Source organism: Kryptolebias marmoratus, linkage group LG3 (genome assembly GCF_001649575.2).
Source record: "Kryptolebias marmoratus isolate JLee-2015 linkage group LG3, ASM164957v2, whole genome shotgun sequence".
Lineage (NCBI taxonomy): Eukaryota > Metazoa > Chordata > Actinopteri > Cyprinodontiformes > Rivulidae > Kryptolebias > Kryptolebias marmoratus.
In genome coordinates, this window is record NC_051432.1 from 18747026 (window position 1) to 18763738 (window position 16713).

At 42.5% G+C, this 16713-nt stretch overlaps 1 protein-coding gene across 1 annotated transcript in view; it reads left to right on the plus strand.

Moving 5' to 3' along the window:
* The window catches only part of cbx6a (chromobox homolog 6a), a 24704-nt gene extending 12548 nt beyond the window's left edge, over positions 1-12156 (plus strand). Inside the window, exons 6-11 of the mRNA XM_017409314.3 lie at positions 62-333; positions 473-1248; positions 4296-4677; positions 6535-6776; positions 7874-8053; positions 10716-12156. Of these exons, the coding sequence (XP_017264803.3) occupies positions 62-333; positions 473-1248; positions 4296-4677; positions 6535-6776; positions 7874-8053; positions 10716-10961 (2098 nt within the window). The 3' untranslated portion in view covers positions 10962-12156. The remainder of the gene's footprint in view (positions 1-61; positions 334-472; positions 1249-4295; positions 4678-6534; positions 6777-7873; positions 8054-10715) is intronic.
* The last annotated feature ends 4557 nt before the right edge of the window (positions 12157-16713 follow it).

The following is a 16713-nucleotide window of genomic DNA, read 5'->3' on the forward strand; positions in this document are numbered from 1 at the left end:
CCCCCCCCCCTCTCTTTCCCCTTGACACGTCCATCCATCACCGCCTTGTTGGTTGGCGCAGCCGGCCGCTGGAGGCTCACCTCTGCTCCGACTTTACGCACGGCCCTCGCCTCGCTCCTCCTCCTACAGCGGTCTCCATGGCAACGCGCGGAGGAGAGCAGCTTAGCAACATACATAGGGAGAGAGAGAGAGAGAGAGAAAAGGGAGGAGGAGAAGTAGGAGGAGGAAGAGGAGAGAGCATCTCTGGAGCAGACAGCTTGGTGCCATCGATACAACACTCACAGGGTGGCGAGAAGAAGACAGCAGCGCCGCTGGCAAATCTGCTGAAGATCCGTGAGTGGCATGGTTTCTCTTGTAGTTATTATGGGATGTCAGACCAGGCTCTTAAGTTTAGAGGTTGTGTAGTAGAGATAGCCGTCAGTGCTGAATGATGCTACGCGTTTTGTTGAATGTGATCTGTAATTTCTCACAGTCAGAATGAAGTTCCTGGTGGTGCTGGTGGGAGCCGGGGCTCTCGCCTTCCTCGGTGCGGTCATCTGCATCATCGCCAGCGTTTATCCCCGGAAACGCGGCGCGCCTCCCAGCGACAACGGCACCCTGACCTCGGAGGCGCTGCTGCAGCCCCTGGAGCCCGGGTCGGTGGCTCACGCCGGCCCGCTGGGCGCCCTCCACGGGGCGGGCTCCTACGACGTCGGCGGCGGCGGCGGGATGGGCTTGGAGGTGCCCGCTCTGAACGAGCTCAACCTCGGGAAGGAGGCGGGAGGAGGAGGCGGCGGCGGCGGCGGGGGAGGCGGGGGAGGCTCGGCGAAGCAGTTCAGCTTCAGCCGACTCATCTGCACTCCCGTACCTGTTGGGGACTGCAGGAGCAAAGATCCGAGGCAGCAGCAGCAGCAGGAGCGGGAGCGGGAGCAGCAGGACGAGCCACTCTACGGAGCCGCCGGAGACGAGGACCTGCGCACCACCGCCGAGGAGCTCCGGCAGATGGTGCTGCGGCAGAACGACCAGATCCTCATGGACCAGCGGACCATCCGGGAGCTGACGGGCAAGCTGAGCGAGTGCGAGAGCGGCCTGGAGGACGACAGGACCACCCCGGCGCGGAGCATCGGCGTGTGGAGCGGGAACCGCCGCGTCATGGCCGGCGACGACGTGAGCTCGTCCTCGGCCGCGGCGCAGCTGCAGACGGCGCGGGCCGTGGAGGAGCTGGCCAGGGCCATCATGGACCTGAAGGACCGCATAGAGAAGCTAGAGGTGGGTCTTTCCACGTGACACTCACACCAAACCTGTTGTTCTTCTTGGTAACTTTGGGTTTTTGTTTGTTTGACAAAAGACAAAACTGTGAGGAAACAGGGGCGCCACCAAGGTGGGGGTCGGGGGGGCCTTAGCCACCGCTATAAATTTGCTGCCCCCCACTGCCCTCCTGACCAAACAGTCATATATTCATAATCTGTCTGTTAGCAAAATATATCATGAATCGCTGGACGGATTTGAATGAAACTTTGAGACAACAGTCATTAGACTGACCTCTACAACTGATTAAATTTTAGACGAAACCCAATTCAAGATGGCCACCACAGCCAACTGACCTTATGAAACACAAAATTTGTTATAACTTACTCAATTTTACAGATATTGAGCTCAAATTTGATGTGGAAGTAGCTGAGCATCATCACTAACATATACTTTGAACAACACACTGTGCAATATTTTTACTCCACACACTGGCAATAACTACTGGCTCCAACACTGTCAGTCTGTTAGCAAAATATCTCATGAACCAATGGATAGATCTTAATGGAACTCTCATAGAGTAAACATTGAATGTATATCTACAGTTGATTAGCTTTTGGAGTCACCTCAATTTAAATTGATCACCGCAGCTAATTGTCATTAACAAACACAAACATGGCTATACCCTAGTCAGTTTTACAGATTTTGAGCTAGAATGTGGCGTGGTAGTAGCTGAGAGTGACGCTCAACAAATACTAGATTGCATAATGTCTTCAAACGTCGCTATTAACTGTTAGAGTCAACACTGGACATCTGTTAGCAAAATGTTTCATGAACCACTAAACAGATTTTAGTGAAACTCTCAGAAAGTAATCTCTGCCTGTTTGTCTACAACTCATTTAAAGTTGGAGCCAACTCAATTCAAGATGGCCTCCACAGCTAATTGATGTTAATGACTCCAACTCTGTCAGTTTTACAGATATGGAACTAAAATTTGGCGTGGTAGTAGCTGATAGTCCTCTTCATGGTATACTCAGAGCACTGACACATCCTGCAGGGGCTCACAGGATAGCGCATGAAGTCATTTACGAGGTTTGACCAAAACGGTGTCAGTTTAAAATTCTGCCATGAAAGGCGACGGGCGATATGCATTCCATCAAGGAGTGCTTTCATTTTTAAAGCGCTCAAAAGTGAACAAACTCTCTCGCCCTGTCCTGTTTGTGTCACGGGCTTCAGGATTAAGCCCACATGTGTTGACTGATATAAAAAATTATATATTTTTTTCTGTCGTGTTCTGTGGCGCACGTCCTACTCCCTCTTCTGCTCTGAGGAATAACTCACGACACAAATACCCCTCGCGTCTTGCCCACGTTCCCACGGACTCAGGGGAAATCTTTCCACCTACCACCCCCTCCCCCCATTATGTCAGCCGCCTCCTCAGCATCCAACAGCAGGATGGGGACATCCATAAAACATGAAGCTGGCTGGCCAGGAAAAAGGGTTGTGGGGGGCGGGGAGGGGGGAGTGCTGGGTCGGTTTCTATCCATGTGTGTGTGTGAGAGAGAGAGAGAGAGAGAGAGCTCAGATTGAGACATACACACACCCACCCACACACACACACACACACCCTGCTGCATCACTGCCAGCCCTCGGTAAGCACAGTCAGTCAGTTACAAGGTTGTCTCCATCAGTGTGAATTTATATCCCGGACGTCCAGATTCAGTCCTGCCTCAGCAACTCTCTTGATATTTTATCTCGCCCTCGCAGATGTCTCATCCAACAGCTTCACCTCAGCTCGCTGCTGCTTCCCGAACACCTTCCTCTCTCAGCTTATGCTCCGCATACTAATCCCACTGGAGTGATTATCAATAGAACAGCTCATTATCGAAGCACAATGAATGAAGAAAAATACAGCAGCCGTAGATCATATCGCAACAGAGACACTAAGTCATTAAAAAAATTAAAACTACTGAACAAAGACACACCTGAGGTCCTGATAAAGGACATATAAATATGTGCACATGAATATAAATGTCATTTATTATAAACAGTTTATTAACTTTATGGGTGTATTTAATAGAAAAGGTTTAATGCAGTGCAAAGTGTGCTCTGATCAAAAATCCTTGCACATTTATGAAAAAGAACGATTGCAGAAATCTGGCGGCAACACTTGAGATATTTATAAAAGCCTGCAGATGGATTGTTCTGATAACCTTGGCTCGTGATGCTGTTTGAACCTGCATACAAAGACACGAGTTCCCGTTTCACTTCTGCTCTTCCTAACTCGGTTTGGCTTCTACATTTACGAGGAAGCAGCCAAACTACGAACGATCTCATCTGCTTCTGTCCAGATCTGCCGCAGCGGTAAGCAGCAGATAGGAAATCAACACCGGCGCTACAGATACGCTGGAACATCAACACATTGTTTGTGTTAGTTTGGATCACATCAGATTTATTTGAATTTCATTTTTGCTTCACAAGAAAAAAAAAAGAAGGTAAACCATGCAAACAGTGAAAATTCTTTGAGCCTGTAATGGTTTAGATGGCTTTTAAAACTACTATTTTTTAAAAGGTATAATAAAGATCTTTTGATATGAAGAAATGTGTGGTCATTTAGAAAATCCGATAAAGGGCGTAAATATTTTAAATGTAATTTGTTGCTTTAATGCTTTAATGTTGTTTTCATTACGTTAAAGGAAAAATAAATGACTAAAGCAAGTGGTTTGGACTTCCAGCCATTGGCCAATTACTTTAACTTCAACTGACCCAAATTTTCACTGTCGATGTATCCCTAATAGAAAGAGTTGAAATGTTTTATTCAGGACCAAACTGAAGGAACCACTAATACATTTTGTCTCGAGGGAAACCTTTTTCTGGAATTCGATTACAGCTGGAATTGATGTAAAAGCCTTTAAAGGCTGCATTTGCCTTTAAAAAGGAACCGTTTTTCTCTTTATGAGTCACAATAAAACAAACAGTTTTTCCTCTTTATGTTCGTCTCTGTATTTATCTAACCTATTTGGTCTAGGCTCTGCTACAGATGTGTTTTTCTCGCTTCCCTTCCTCAGGCGGAGATAGGGCCTGGAGCCTTGAACCTCACCGACTCGTCTGTGGGTGCGAGCAGCGGCGGAGGCGGCAGCCAGACCGGTAACACCGGCAGGGCTCCAGCTCCGTCCGCCAGCAGCGGTTCCCCTCCGACAACGGGGGGCGCCTCAGGGGGCCGCCGCCCCGCTTCCCCGGGCCCCCCCGGCTCCAGGCCGGCTTCTAAAGGCTCCCCTGGGCGAGGAAAGAGCACCTGGAGGGTGGAGGACCTGGAGGGCGAACTCGAGAGGAAGATCAAAATGCTGGAGAAGGAGCGGCAGGCCATGAGGAAGGAGACCCAGGGCCAACACGAGAAGATCAACAAGGGCATTGACACGGTTACCCACCGGATCACAGAGCTGGAGCACAGTGAGTGTGCGGGAGAGTAAACTGATACACACAGGAAAGTAGATAATTGCATCATGAAGCTAACACACATATGAGCTCTGAGCGAGAAGGCTGAAATGAGCTCTGTGGGTGAACTGGGTCGGCGCAGCAGTAGAGGATACACTGTAGATGAAAATAAGATGATGAATGAGGGCTGAAGGGTATGAAATGTCAAACACGGATAGGGGGTGAACAAATAATTCAACTGAAACAGATTAAGTTAAAATGGAGTAATCTGGCATCATTTGCTGCTTTTGCTTTTGAAACCTTAATTATCATCCTTTTTTGTGAGTTATTATTATGCTGCACAATATATCAGAAACGTATCATCAGTGCAATATCATTTGGGCAATGTTAATATTTCAAATGACTGCTTGGACCGCAATAAATCCTAGGCTGCTATAGTTTGGGTTCTGTGCATTCATGGGCCAATCAGATGGACTCTTGATGCAGACAGAACGGACAAAAAATAATTAGGAAAAATGTTGGTTTATCACAACTCAATCTCAGTCTGTTTATTTTTTAAAAGGGACAATAAATCAGCATTTAAACAAGTCAAATATAAATGTACCTGAGTTAGCTGCATGCTAAGTTTTGTCAGAAGTCCCTTTGCCTAAAAAAAAGTGTAAATAAACATTAATATACACAGAAAACATAGATATAATCAGTTAAACGTCTCAAAAAACAGCTCATGTCATTAAAAGGACTATTTAATATTATCAATGTTGATTCTTTGTCAGCCTTTTTTTTTTTACACTGCATTTAAATGAATAACTGATGTGATCCTCTGAATGAAAGGCGATTTGACCAAATATTGTCTTTTTAATCGGGACATCAGCCGGAGGATGAGGAGCCGAACCACGAAGAATTCTATAAATCTGACAAATATTTCTGTACTTTACAAAGCGTTCCCAACCAAGGAGGGCAGATTTCTTTAAAATGTGACACTGATAAACGCTAAACGACTTCCTGCTTTCAGTGCTCGTTTGTATCGTATAGTTCTGAAGGATTTCAAGCTGCAGGATCAGAATGAGACCAAGCTGCCCAAACAGCAACTGATGCTGCTTCACATGAAAGTAAATATCTAAAGTTTTCCAAACTGAACTTTACTTTGAGGACACACTCTATGTGTGACGTTTAAAACTAACATTAAATCTAATTATTTATATTCGGGGACAACCTTTTGTCTTTTTTTTCTTGGAGAAGAACATGACAACTGTTTTACATACGTTCAGTTGTAAACAACATCTGCTGGGCCAGCTTGTGACCTTTCCCTCCACATCTGTTGGACTGCTTGCAGTCTCTGATGTGGTTTTACTAGGACTCAGTAACACAGCGTCATCGGAGTATCATCTTTGCATAAGTCAACAATAATATTGCAATTCCATTTTTTTTTTCGAATTTCATGCACCCTAGTCACATTTGATGCTATGGTTGACAAAAGTGTGATCTGTAAAAAAGATGGATCTCCAAAATGGTGGCCAGCTGAAAGAGATTCAGGAGAAAACTTAAAGACTGAGGAAAAACTGTTTTAACTGTTTTTTTTTCTGTTTTGAGAGCCGATGTGGCCGTATACATTACCTACAGAGTTCAGGCTCTTACTGGGCACACATATAATGGCACTTTTTAACCTTATTTGGTTTATACAGAGTGCTTTGCTCTTTAAGCCATTTACACTCATGCAGAGTTTCTTAACACCAAATATGTGGAATATCTTTTAGTCTCGTGTCTTGTATCTCTTGCTTATTGGTTGGTTGGTTTGTATATTTCAAGTAACAATATCTTGTGGGTTTTGAAGGTTTGAAGGACTGCTGATCTTTCTGATCTTTGTCTCCAAAGCGATGACAGAGCCTCCGTTTCCCGACGGCTTCGTCCTCTCCTTCCCCATGCGGACCAGCTACATGTACGGCCTGGTGAGGAAAGAGATCACTGAGATGTACGCCTTCACTGCCTGCGTATGGCTCAAGGCCAAGGAAGGGGGCATCGGGACCCCCTTTTCCTACTCTGTGCCGGGTCAGCCCAACGAGCTGGTGCTGCTGCAGGGAGTCCACAATCCTGTGGAGCTGCTCATCAACGACAAGGTACCGTCGCCCACACCCGGGGGGGGCTGAGATAAAAACGGGGGGTTATGGATGTTCAGCTTTTTAAGCCGAAGTAAAACAGCCTGTCAAGGAAGCTTATTGTAGATTATTATGGCATTTCGTAGAACAGCAGAAGCTAACTGCTGGCTCATCCGCTGGTTAAAATGAGAGATGAAACTTTCCCGCAAGTGAATTACGTGCCCTTTTTACGCGTGGTGAGAAAAACAGTCCACGCTGAAAATGTCACAGCTCGTAAGATGTGAATCACAGCCATTAGCAGATTGTCTTTTAAGTCTACGTTGTTCACAAAATGTGTTTTTGCTTAAAAAGGGTATAAAAAAGGACAGATGGTGCCCTTGAGGACAAAAGAGAACCTTTTCGTAACAACAAAACTTGTAAAAAGTGAGAAACAAACAAAGAAAAATACAAGGAGAATAAATGCTCTGGAGCAGTCATTTGCTACAGAACAAAAGTGTTCAAAAGAAAACGTCTCCGAGTTCAGCTGTCATACTGGGACACACAGGTAATATTTGGTATTATGGGGAGAATTTTCCTTTAAATGTGTTTACATTGGCCCCAGTGGAAAGAAGTGGTAGAAAACCACGAACAGATCTACATTCTGTGGTTTCCTGTCATAACGCCAGTCTGAGTGGTGAGGTAATAAACGTTAGAGCTAGGGGGGGATCTGTTTTTGAGATGTCAAAAAAACGATTTTGTTAATGTTGATTAATAACGTAATGTTGAGGAACACGAACGGCGGAACTGAAAAGCGTGCAAGGTCGAAGCCAGTCAGTCAGTGGTGTGCACATAACACACACATGCACAAGAAGGCTAAATGAGATATGTGACTGGAAGCACAATTATTGGAAATATGCAAATACTTTGCTTTAAAACTACAAAATAATAACATAAGGGGGAGAGGTGGTGGGGGATCAGAATGATTAAAATGCATTAATAACTGTTTTTCTTGTTGCATCGCAGCCCTCTGATTGGTAATCAAATCGAATCACGGGGTGCCTGCAGATTCCCACCCCCCGGTGAACTTGCGTTCGCTCGGGGCGGGTCTAACCACTGCCACTGTGACCTCTCACCTTCAGGTGGCACAGCTGCCTCTGTCCTTACCGCAAGACGAGTGGCAGCACATCTGCATCAGCTGGACCCTGAGGGACGGCGTGTGGAAGGCCTACCAGGGGGGGAAGATGAAGGGAAGGGGCGAGGGACTGGCTGCCTGGCATCCCATCAAACCTGGGGGGGTCCTCATACTGGGACAGGAACAGGTGAGAGGGAGGGGTGGATGGATGGATGGATGGATGGATGGATGGATGGATGGATGGATGGATGGATGGATGGATGGATGGATGGATGGATAAACGACAGGACGAATGGGATCTTGATGGAGAGATTAATTAATAATAAATGATGAACGAATAAATAGCCACGCGGATCGATAAACAGTCGGTAAAAGCACTTATGACCAACAGATGGATAGACATGAGGTGACAGAAAGGTTAGATGGATGAATGAACTGAAGAGAAATAAACACAGCAGAACCAAAGGAACTATTTTAAGGGACTTTCATGAGCAGAAAATAACTAATGGTGTTTATCCTCACACTGAATAGCCACTCTTCTTCATTAGTGAGTCAGCTACGTTGCATAACTGTTATAAAATCTTATTTTATCCCTCCAGCCTGGTGTCAAAAGAACAAGCCAAAGCTCATTGTTCTTGCACCAGAAATATAAAGCAGAAAGCCGGATGTCCATTTCAGTAAGATGTTGCATTGATGCACAAAGACTTGATTTAATGGATAGATTTAAAAGAAGCCGGGGACTTTATTCATCTCTGATGCAGATGGCTGATGAGTTGCTGCTGCGTGGATGTGTTGACTTAATTTCATGGGGAAAATCCCAGGATCTCCCCTTTACGAGAGCACTCTGAAGTAGAACAGGCATTTTTAATCTTATTTTTGTAGGATCATCAAAACCTGGTATTTCACTGTGTGACTTAAGCTCTTGCTCCATTTTCATTATTACTTAACCAGGAAAGAGGATGCCGCATAGTACACCAGTCTTCCTGGTGGCAGTGTAGAGATTTACTCTTTATTGTTGTCAGTTCACTATTTGTACTCAAGAAACATATTTTAATTTGTAAATTTAACCCTCAGACGACCTATCTTACTTGGTGGTCATTATCAAGGGGAGTTTTTATGGACACACAACCCACACATAAAAGTCATCTGCTTGCATAAAATATTCCCTTATAGTCTTGGATATTTGTAGAAAGGTACCCAAATAAGATAAAAGTCTGATGAAAGACATTCATCATACTGACAGTTTCTATAAAGGCTATTTTGTGACTGAGTTTCAGGCCCAGAACTATCAGTGCACAGATATATTGGTGTAACTTTGGTAAAAGCCAATATTCAGCTTGTTAAATGCCATCGGTGTATTGAGAAAATGGACGGCATCAACCAGCGTCAGTGCTCATTGGGTGTGTTCTGGTTGTGGCACATTAACTTTGCTGTAAAGTGATTTTTTTTAGTTGAGGCGTGTAAACATTGAGAATTATTGAGTTCTTTACTAATTTAAGTTGCCAAAATCTTCCTTTAAATTCATCTTTTCCCCACACAAGGCATTTTATATGTAATTTTTTATGATAAAAGGTTTTTGATAAATGTACATTTTTGCTGATCTAATGATACTGTAAAAACGATCTGAAATACTTTAAAGCGATTTATCATTTTCCTGACGTTAAAGGATAATATTTCAGGACTGTCGACCATTGATCAAATTATTTTTATCACTGGTTGGCTCAGAATTTCACAGTCAGTGTTATACCACATATAGAAGTTGAACTAAGAGTGAAAATTGACACCAAGAAGAAAGACTTTTCTTTGGTGGCGACTATGGGTGTCAAAAAAAAAACCTCCAAATACCCCAACAAAATTCCTGCAATTGAAAACTCAACATATTTTTATTGCATTCTTGAGGGAATAGTTCAGATCTTTCAAAGTGGGTGTTGTGTAGTCCTAAAAAATCAACATCTTACCTTTTGTAGATGGCTGTTTGAATGACCCATTGGCATAAATAAAGATGGGCGAGGTGACTCCATTAATTTCTATTGTAGCCAGAGCTTTTTTTTTTTTATCTACACACCCTCCAAGCTCACTAACAGGCTGTCACAGTCAATAACAGTGTTACATGACACTTTTTTTAATCTCCAAATTAATGTGTGAATGAATGGGTGAATGACTAACAGTAGTGTAAAGCGCTTCCGAGTCCTTGGACTAGATAAAGCACTATACAAGTGCAAGCCATTTACCATCTAATTGAAACTAAATGTATAACTAAAATGCATACTTAAACATACATCAGCAAGGTAAGAACTACATCAATCAACAAGAAATGACAATTGAAAAAAATCAACAAAGTCAGGAAAATGTTCAACTTGTTGACATGGAGGCATAGGAATTAAAAATTGTACACCACTAGGGGGCACTTAACCTTTGAGGCTTCAACTTCCAGCTTCCAGTCCTGTGTCTGATAATATCTCGATGGAATGAACCCAGTTTGAAGAAACAGAGTTCATATCTGACTGAACTGACAAGCTAACAGCTGGTCCCAGCTGGGTTTTATGAAGGCAGGAATCCAGTTTAGTCTTTAGTCTCATTCAGACTAGCCATTAGTTCATTTGTTGGTCAGAAATAAACTCTATTTCTCAAAACTCTGGTAAAAGCTATCTACAAAAGGCAATACAATAATTGTTCTTAACCTTAAATCTACTTCTAAAGAGCTAAACTTCCCTTTAAAACTGAATAAATAGTTTGATTTGACATAAAACCTTTGAAAGCTTTACCATTTCACCCGTAAAGACAGAACCTGACAGCATCCTTGCATCAAGCTCTTTGTTCATGGCGACTTTTGTGCTTCTCTACCCAAGGACACACTCGGCGGGCGTTTCGATGCCTCCCAGGCCCTGGTCGGGGAGCTTTCCCAGTTCAACCTGTGGGACCGGGTACTGAAGCCCGCAGAGGTGGCCGCCCTCGCGGACTGCAGCTCCTCAGCACTGGGCAACATCGCCCCCTGGACCGACCAGGACGTAGATGTTTACGGCGGTGCCACCAAGGAGTCCCTGGACCCCTGCCACGCCGCCCAGAGATTGAACCCCTCCAGCACCAAGCAGTGAAGGGTGACCAGAGGAAAATCGGCCAACAGTGGTCCTGTTTGATCGGTCAACTTAGGAGGCAGTTAGGATGTTCAAAGGTGCATTAAATTGGAGTTTAGAGTGTGTATTTGCTTTCAGGAGGCAGGAAGCCTCCCAGTGGACTAAGAGATAGTGCAATCAAGCTGTAAAGAGTGGTGTATCTGTTTTGTTCTTTGTGTTGGTGTACACGCTCATGTGTTTACTTCTGCAGTGAGTGACTTAGTTACAGAATCACCTTTTCGAAGGCAGCGAGGTGGTTCAACTTCTGGCATAAACAGCTTTAATGGACACGGTACCACATAGGGAAACGATGGGATCAGATGAAAACGTAGCATCCTCTTCGTTTGGCGAGGATGCGTTGGACCGTTCAACCTTACAGAATCACAGAGGCAGAGTTTAACGGGTTTGTGTACGATTATGTGATGAAGCTGCATTGGTGTCAAGGTTTGTTTTTGTTTTTATAAGTTTACCACGCAATGGCACAGAGTTGTGTTTTTTCTCATTTCTGTCAATGTGGTTGTGTTAAATGCTACAAGTGATTTCTGACATGCTCTTATGGTAGTGCTGACTTTATCACTCAGTGTGTGTGTGGGGGGGGGGAAACAAAGTTCTGTTTGTTTTTGACTGTATTTGATTCTGTTGAGTAACGTCTGTGTGACTTTAAGTTTTTCTATATTGCATATCATAATTTGGTACAAACAGTTTTTCTTATAAATGTGTAAAGCGTAATGTACTTCTGGTGATGTTGCCCGTGTCTAGTCTGCTGCCCTTGATGTAATCCTGTCACACACACCTCTCAGCCCTGCAGAGAAGTTGCAACGATTTGGTTTGCAGCTGAGCGATGCGGCACTCGCTTTTGACTTTTGAAATAAACACTTTGTGTCTCTAACTGCTAATCAAATACTGGCATCATGATGTGTTTGATAAAACTGCGGCACCCTTGAATGTGAACCAGATGGAATGAGAGTATGTTTGCATGAGTGTCTTCTGCAAAGCCATATTTCTTGCTGCTAAAAAAAAAAAAAAATCTTGCTGATGACAGTGTTGGTGTTCACAGATTTCCCCCACGACATGCAGATGTCTCCCAAAGATGGAAGTGAATCCATGGTAACCATTTTGTACTTAACATTTTGTTTTCTGCACATACAGTCAGAAAAATAAACCTTATCTACTCGCACACGCTGTTTCAATTTAGAGCTGGATCACAGCAAAGGACCTGGATCTTCTATTATAGGTGAAAACCAACTCAAAACATGCCCATGCTTTATCAAAAAAAGAAGCAACAAATCAAATAAATAGAAAGAAAATGTGCATTTGAAATGCAGCATCAATTTGTCTCTTATTGTGTCTGATTTTGCTTGCCTCTGCTTTCCTTTTTCCTTTACATCGCCATGTTTACACAATTTACTTCCAGAGAGCAAAAAGATTTAAACACCAGCTTACAATGAAGACTAAAGTAGCTCTTTTGCTATGCAAAAATATTACAGTTTAACGACTAAGGCTTTTAGACTCAGCTTTTATTTAACTGTGTGAAGCTATAAACATTTAACATCATAGTTATTGTTCCAATCTTTTGAAGTGAGCTTCTGTGGAAAGAATAAGAGCAAAAAATATTTTATTTGTTGTACATTGCTCTTCGAACAACCTCAGCTTGTAGAAAGAGTTTATTTCTGACCAGACTGAGGCGTTAACAGCTATTTCAAGAGGGGCCAAGACCACCATTGCATGAGCTGCTATGAAATTTATTAAACTGTTTTAAGACATCTTTGGTTTTGGGCCTGCTCTGACAAGCTATTAACTCATCAATCTGGTCAGAATTAAACTGTTTCTCAAAACTGTCTATAACTCAGTCAGTTTTACAGATGTTGACCAGAAATTTGGTGTAGTAGTAGCTGAGAGTCATGCCCAACTCATACTCAAAGCACAAGGTTTTTTTAAGTTGTGGCGTTACTGGAGTCAGCTCTGCCTGTTAACAGAATATCTCCTGAAGGATTTTAATGAAACTGTCAGGAAGTTATCATTAGGTGTACATCTACAATTGATTACTTTTCAGATTTAACCTAATTCAAGATGGCCACAATAGCCAACTGACCTCACCAAACATAAAAATGGCTACAACTCAGCTAATTTTACGTTTATTGAGAGAACATTTGACGTGGTAGTAGCTGAGCATCATCGGCAACAAATACGCAGGGTACCATGCATTGTGCAACGTTTTTGCTTAAAACTTTAGCATTACCTGTCCGAGTCAACACTGCCTGTCTGTTAGCAAAATAATCTCATGAACCACTAGATGTATTTTAATGAAACTCAGAGACTCATCTAGATGCACATCTACAACTGATTAACTTTTGGAGTCACTGTAATTCAAGACGACATCAGCCAATTGACCTCAACAAACAGCAATGACTGTAACTTAGTCATACTGAGCTAAAGTTTGATGTGGTAGTAGCTGAGAGTCATCCTCGGGAGATACTCTGAAAGCTAACACACCATTCAGTCTCGAATAAGATGATCTTGGCTTAAAACTCTGGCATGAAAGGTGGCGGGCAACATGCATACCTTCAGGGAGTCCTAGGCCTTTAATATTTAAAGGTTTCATTGAACTAATGTTTAGTTTTAAATACAGTCTTTATCAGTGATGTTTTAACACAGAACTCAAAAGTAAAGCCAGCCAGACATACTGAGGGTTTGAATCTCATTGTGCCCAGCTGGACAACCTGTTCATCGCTGTGCTGCAATCTGTACTGCGGTAAGAATCCACTCGGTGCTTCTCTTCAGCTGTTACCTTAAGCCATCAGCCCCGCAGGATGATTTTATTCCCCCGCCGTGGAGTGCCTGCAGGTCTCTCATACCGTACAAAAAGGTTTCATGGTTTGTTTGACATCATCTCCCTTCTCCTCTCCCCCCCCCCCTTCTGTGTCTGTCTCTCTTGCCTCAGTTGTGTTTATTTGTTAGACAAATTCACATGCACATTTAGTCATGAGAATTACATTGATTTATGTGAATAAATGCTTCGTGGAAACAGTCCAGAAAGTCTGCTCTTTCATGTAGACATTAGTCATAAATAACTAAGACCATGTTGATTCGTGACTGCTGCTCTGCCCACACACAATATTTCTTGGCCTCTCAGCTGAATTGTAAGATGATGTGTAACCTCCCACAATTTTTCATAATATTATTTGACTCACTAAAGCTCAATTTTCTCTCATTCTTTGTACTTAATTCTAATCTTTTCGACAAATGAAAGCTTCACTTCTGGTGTTCCTTCATTAACAAACGCTTTAAAAAACTAATTAATCCTACAAATTAGCTTTAGCTTCTCTTCTTTCTACAAAGACTTTAACCCTGGAACTGTTACCTTTATTGTCTCTTTTTCTCATTAGACTTTTAATCTTTGAAAGTTGAAGCAAGTTGAAATTTTGATTGGGTTCTCATGACCAGTTTTTTTTACATTTTCTTTATTTTTGTTGGAAAACTGTTTAGTTTCATTTCCCAAGCAACAGTTTCCATGAAGTTATTGCTTTATCTTTTTTGACAAAACTTTCCCCCCAAAATTAGTTAGTTATTCCCTGCAACCAGGGGTGGAAATTAGCACCCGCCACCGGCCAAATGCGGGTAAATATTTGAAGTGGCGGGTGAATTTGATTAACACACACGCCACTGTGGCGGGTTGGCAATTCGAACAGAAAAGGTGTTATTTGTCCTCTTGACATATAGGGGGCAGCAATGTGCTCGAGTTGCTGCTGTTACGTCGAGCCGCGTTCCCCCATCAGATACGGTTCCCCCTGTGTCTCCGTAAATAATGACTTATCTATTAACAGAATTGTTTAGAGGGGCAAATATTTCTCATTAAAAAATAAAATGTGCTAATAATATCATAATACAGAGGAATAAACACAGTTAAGGAGTTGTTGGTAAATTATTTTTGTCCTTTGTTTTAGAGGGGGAACCGATTATTTTAGACGGCTGAAATATTTGGTTCCCCCCTGGTAACTTTTGCAAAAAAAGAACAAATGTCTCCAAATTCACAGGACTTGTTGTCCATGATGAGAGGAATAAACACAGTTAAAGACTTGTTGGTAAATTAACTGGTTGTTGTTGGATAATTAATGATCTAAATAACATTCAACCCGAATGTTATTTTTCTTTTAACTAAATCAATGACGTCATGACGTCGGTCAGTGTGCATTCGCGCCTACGGCCGATGTTCTGACGATCTGTGCTACCTCGTCAGATTTTGTCCACCAGCCATAGTGGCTGGTGGACAAAATTTTTAATTTCCACCCCTGCCTGCAACCAAAGGCAATACAGTGATGTATGTGAATGTGTGTGTACATGTGTGGAGCTTTGACAAAATAACTCGTCTACCACAAGATAGATTTTCATAAAACTCTCAGAAAGTTATAATTTGGTGTACATCTATATCTACCTTTTGGAATTAATGTAAATCAAGATGACCACCACAGATAATTAACATTTGCCAAAACAAAATGGCAATAAGTATGTCAATGTCACAGATATTAAGCTAAAATTTGGTGTGGTAGTCGCTGGAAGTCATCCTCAGCACATAATATGAGCGCTACACTTTATGCAACATTTTTGCTTAAAACTTTGGAATTACTTAATTAAAGGCCGAGCATTCTTTTAATGGAATAAAATGAAATTTAAAAAAAATCAAACATATTTCCTTTTGGTCTTAACTGTATTATCAAAACGCTGGTTAAACACTGTACACACATTCCTATTGCACAAGAGAAGGATTCAAAAGATGCTTTGGATCCAATATTCTATCAACTCATTCAGCCAAGAATACTTTATCCTGTGGAGAGTCACAAGTGGCTGTAAGGAGGATCCAGCTGGCATCGGTCAAAAGACCAGGAGACCAGGAGCAGCTTGCCTGGTTTTTAAACACCAAACATATCCAGGATGTACTTTTCTGGACAGAGGAAGCTAATTGTCCACTAGCAGTTTGGTTTATTCCTTAACAAGGTTGAGGGATTTCTATTCTTTTTACCTGAAAATGAACATAGCCTTGTGTAGAAGTTACCAACACTGATGTTTTTTTGAATGTAGGCTTAGGTGCAGATGTACTTCCATCTTTGAGTGGAGGACAGTCATCAGATCAAGGTGAAAACTCTCCTCCTCTGTTGTATATTAGTCAAAGACTAATTCGAACTGGGTCCTGACTGACACAAACTGAGTCCACCGGTTCATCATCAGCTGGTCACTTGGTTAGATATTCAGTTCGTCGGTGGCATTTCTTTCTTCACTGCCATTTTGTTCTTCTTGGCTCCATCTCTCTGTTTATATCGCCTTTGTCACAGCTTGTTAGCAGAGTCACATGGGGTCTTCCTCTCCCCCTCCCAACAATCTGCTTCCTCTGCTGAATTATAGATACAGCCTACCTTCATTACCTCTCTCAGAGGGAGGCATTTTATTATGGAGTTCTTCAGTGACCTCCCACCCACCTATAGCATCTCAATTATTAAATTTTACTGCAAATATTACTCTCCCAATTCTCTCAGCTTTTTCTTTTCTTTTCTTTTCTTTTTTAATCCCCTGCAGTGTTTAAAGAGTTGACAGTTTCTGACTACAAATCAGATGAATTTTATTGTTGCTGCATCTCCTGACCTCACTGCAAGCTCTAAAGTCAAGTCATTTTTATAGGTTTTTACATACTTTGTGCACGGTTGTGTAAACTCACCACTGACCAGGAGATTTTGTGCGAATG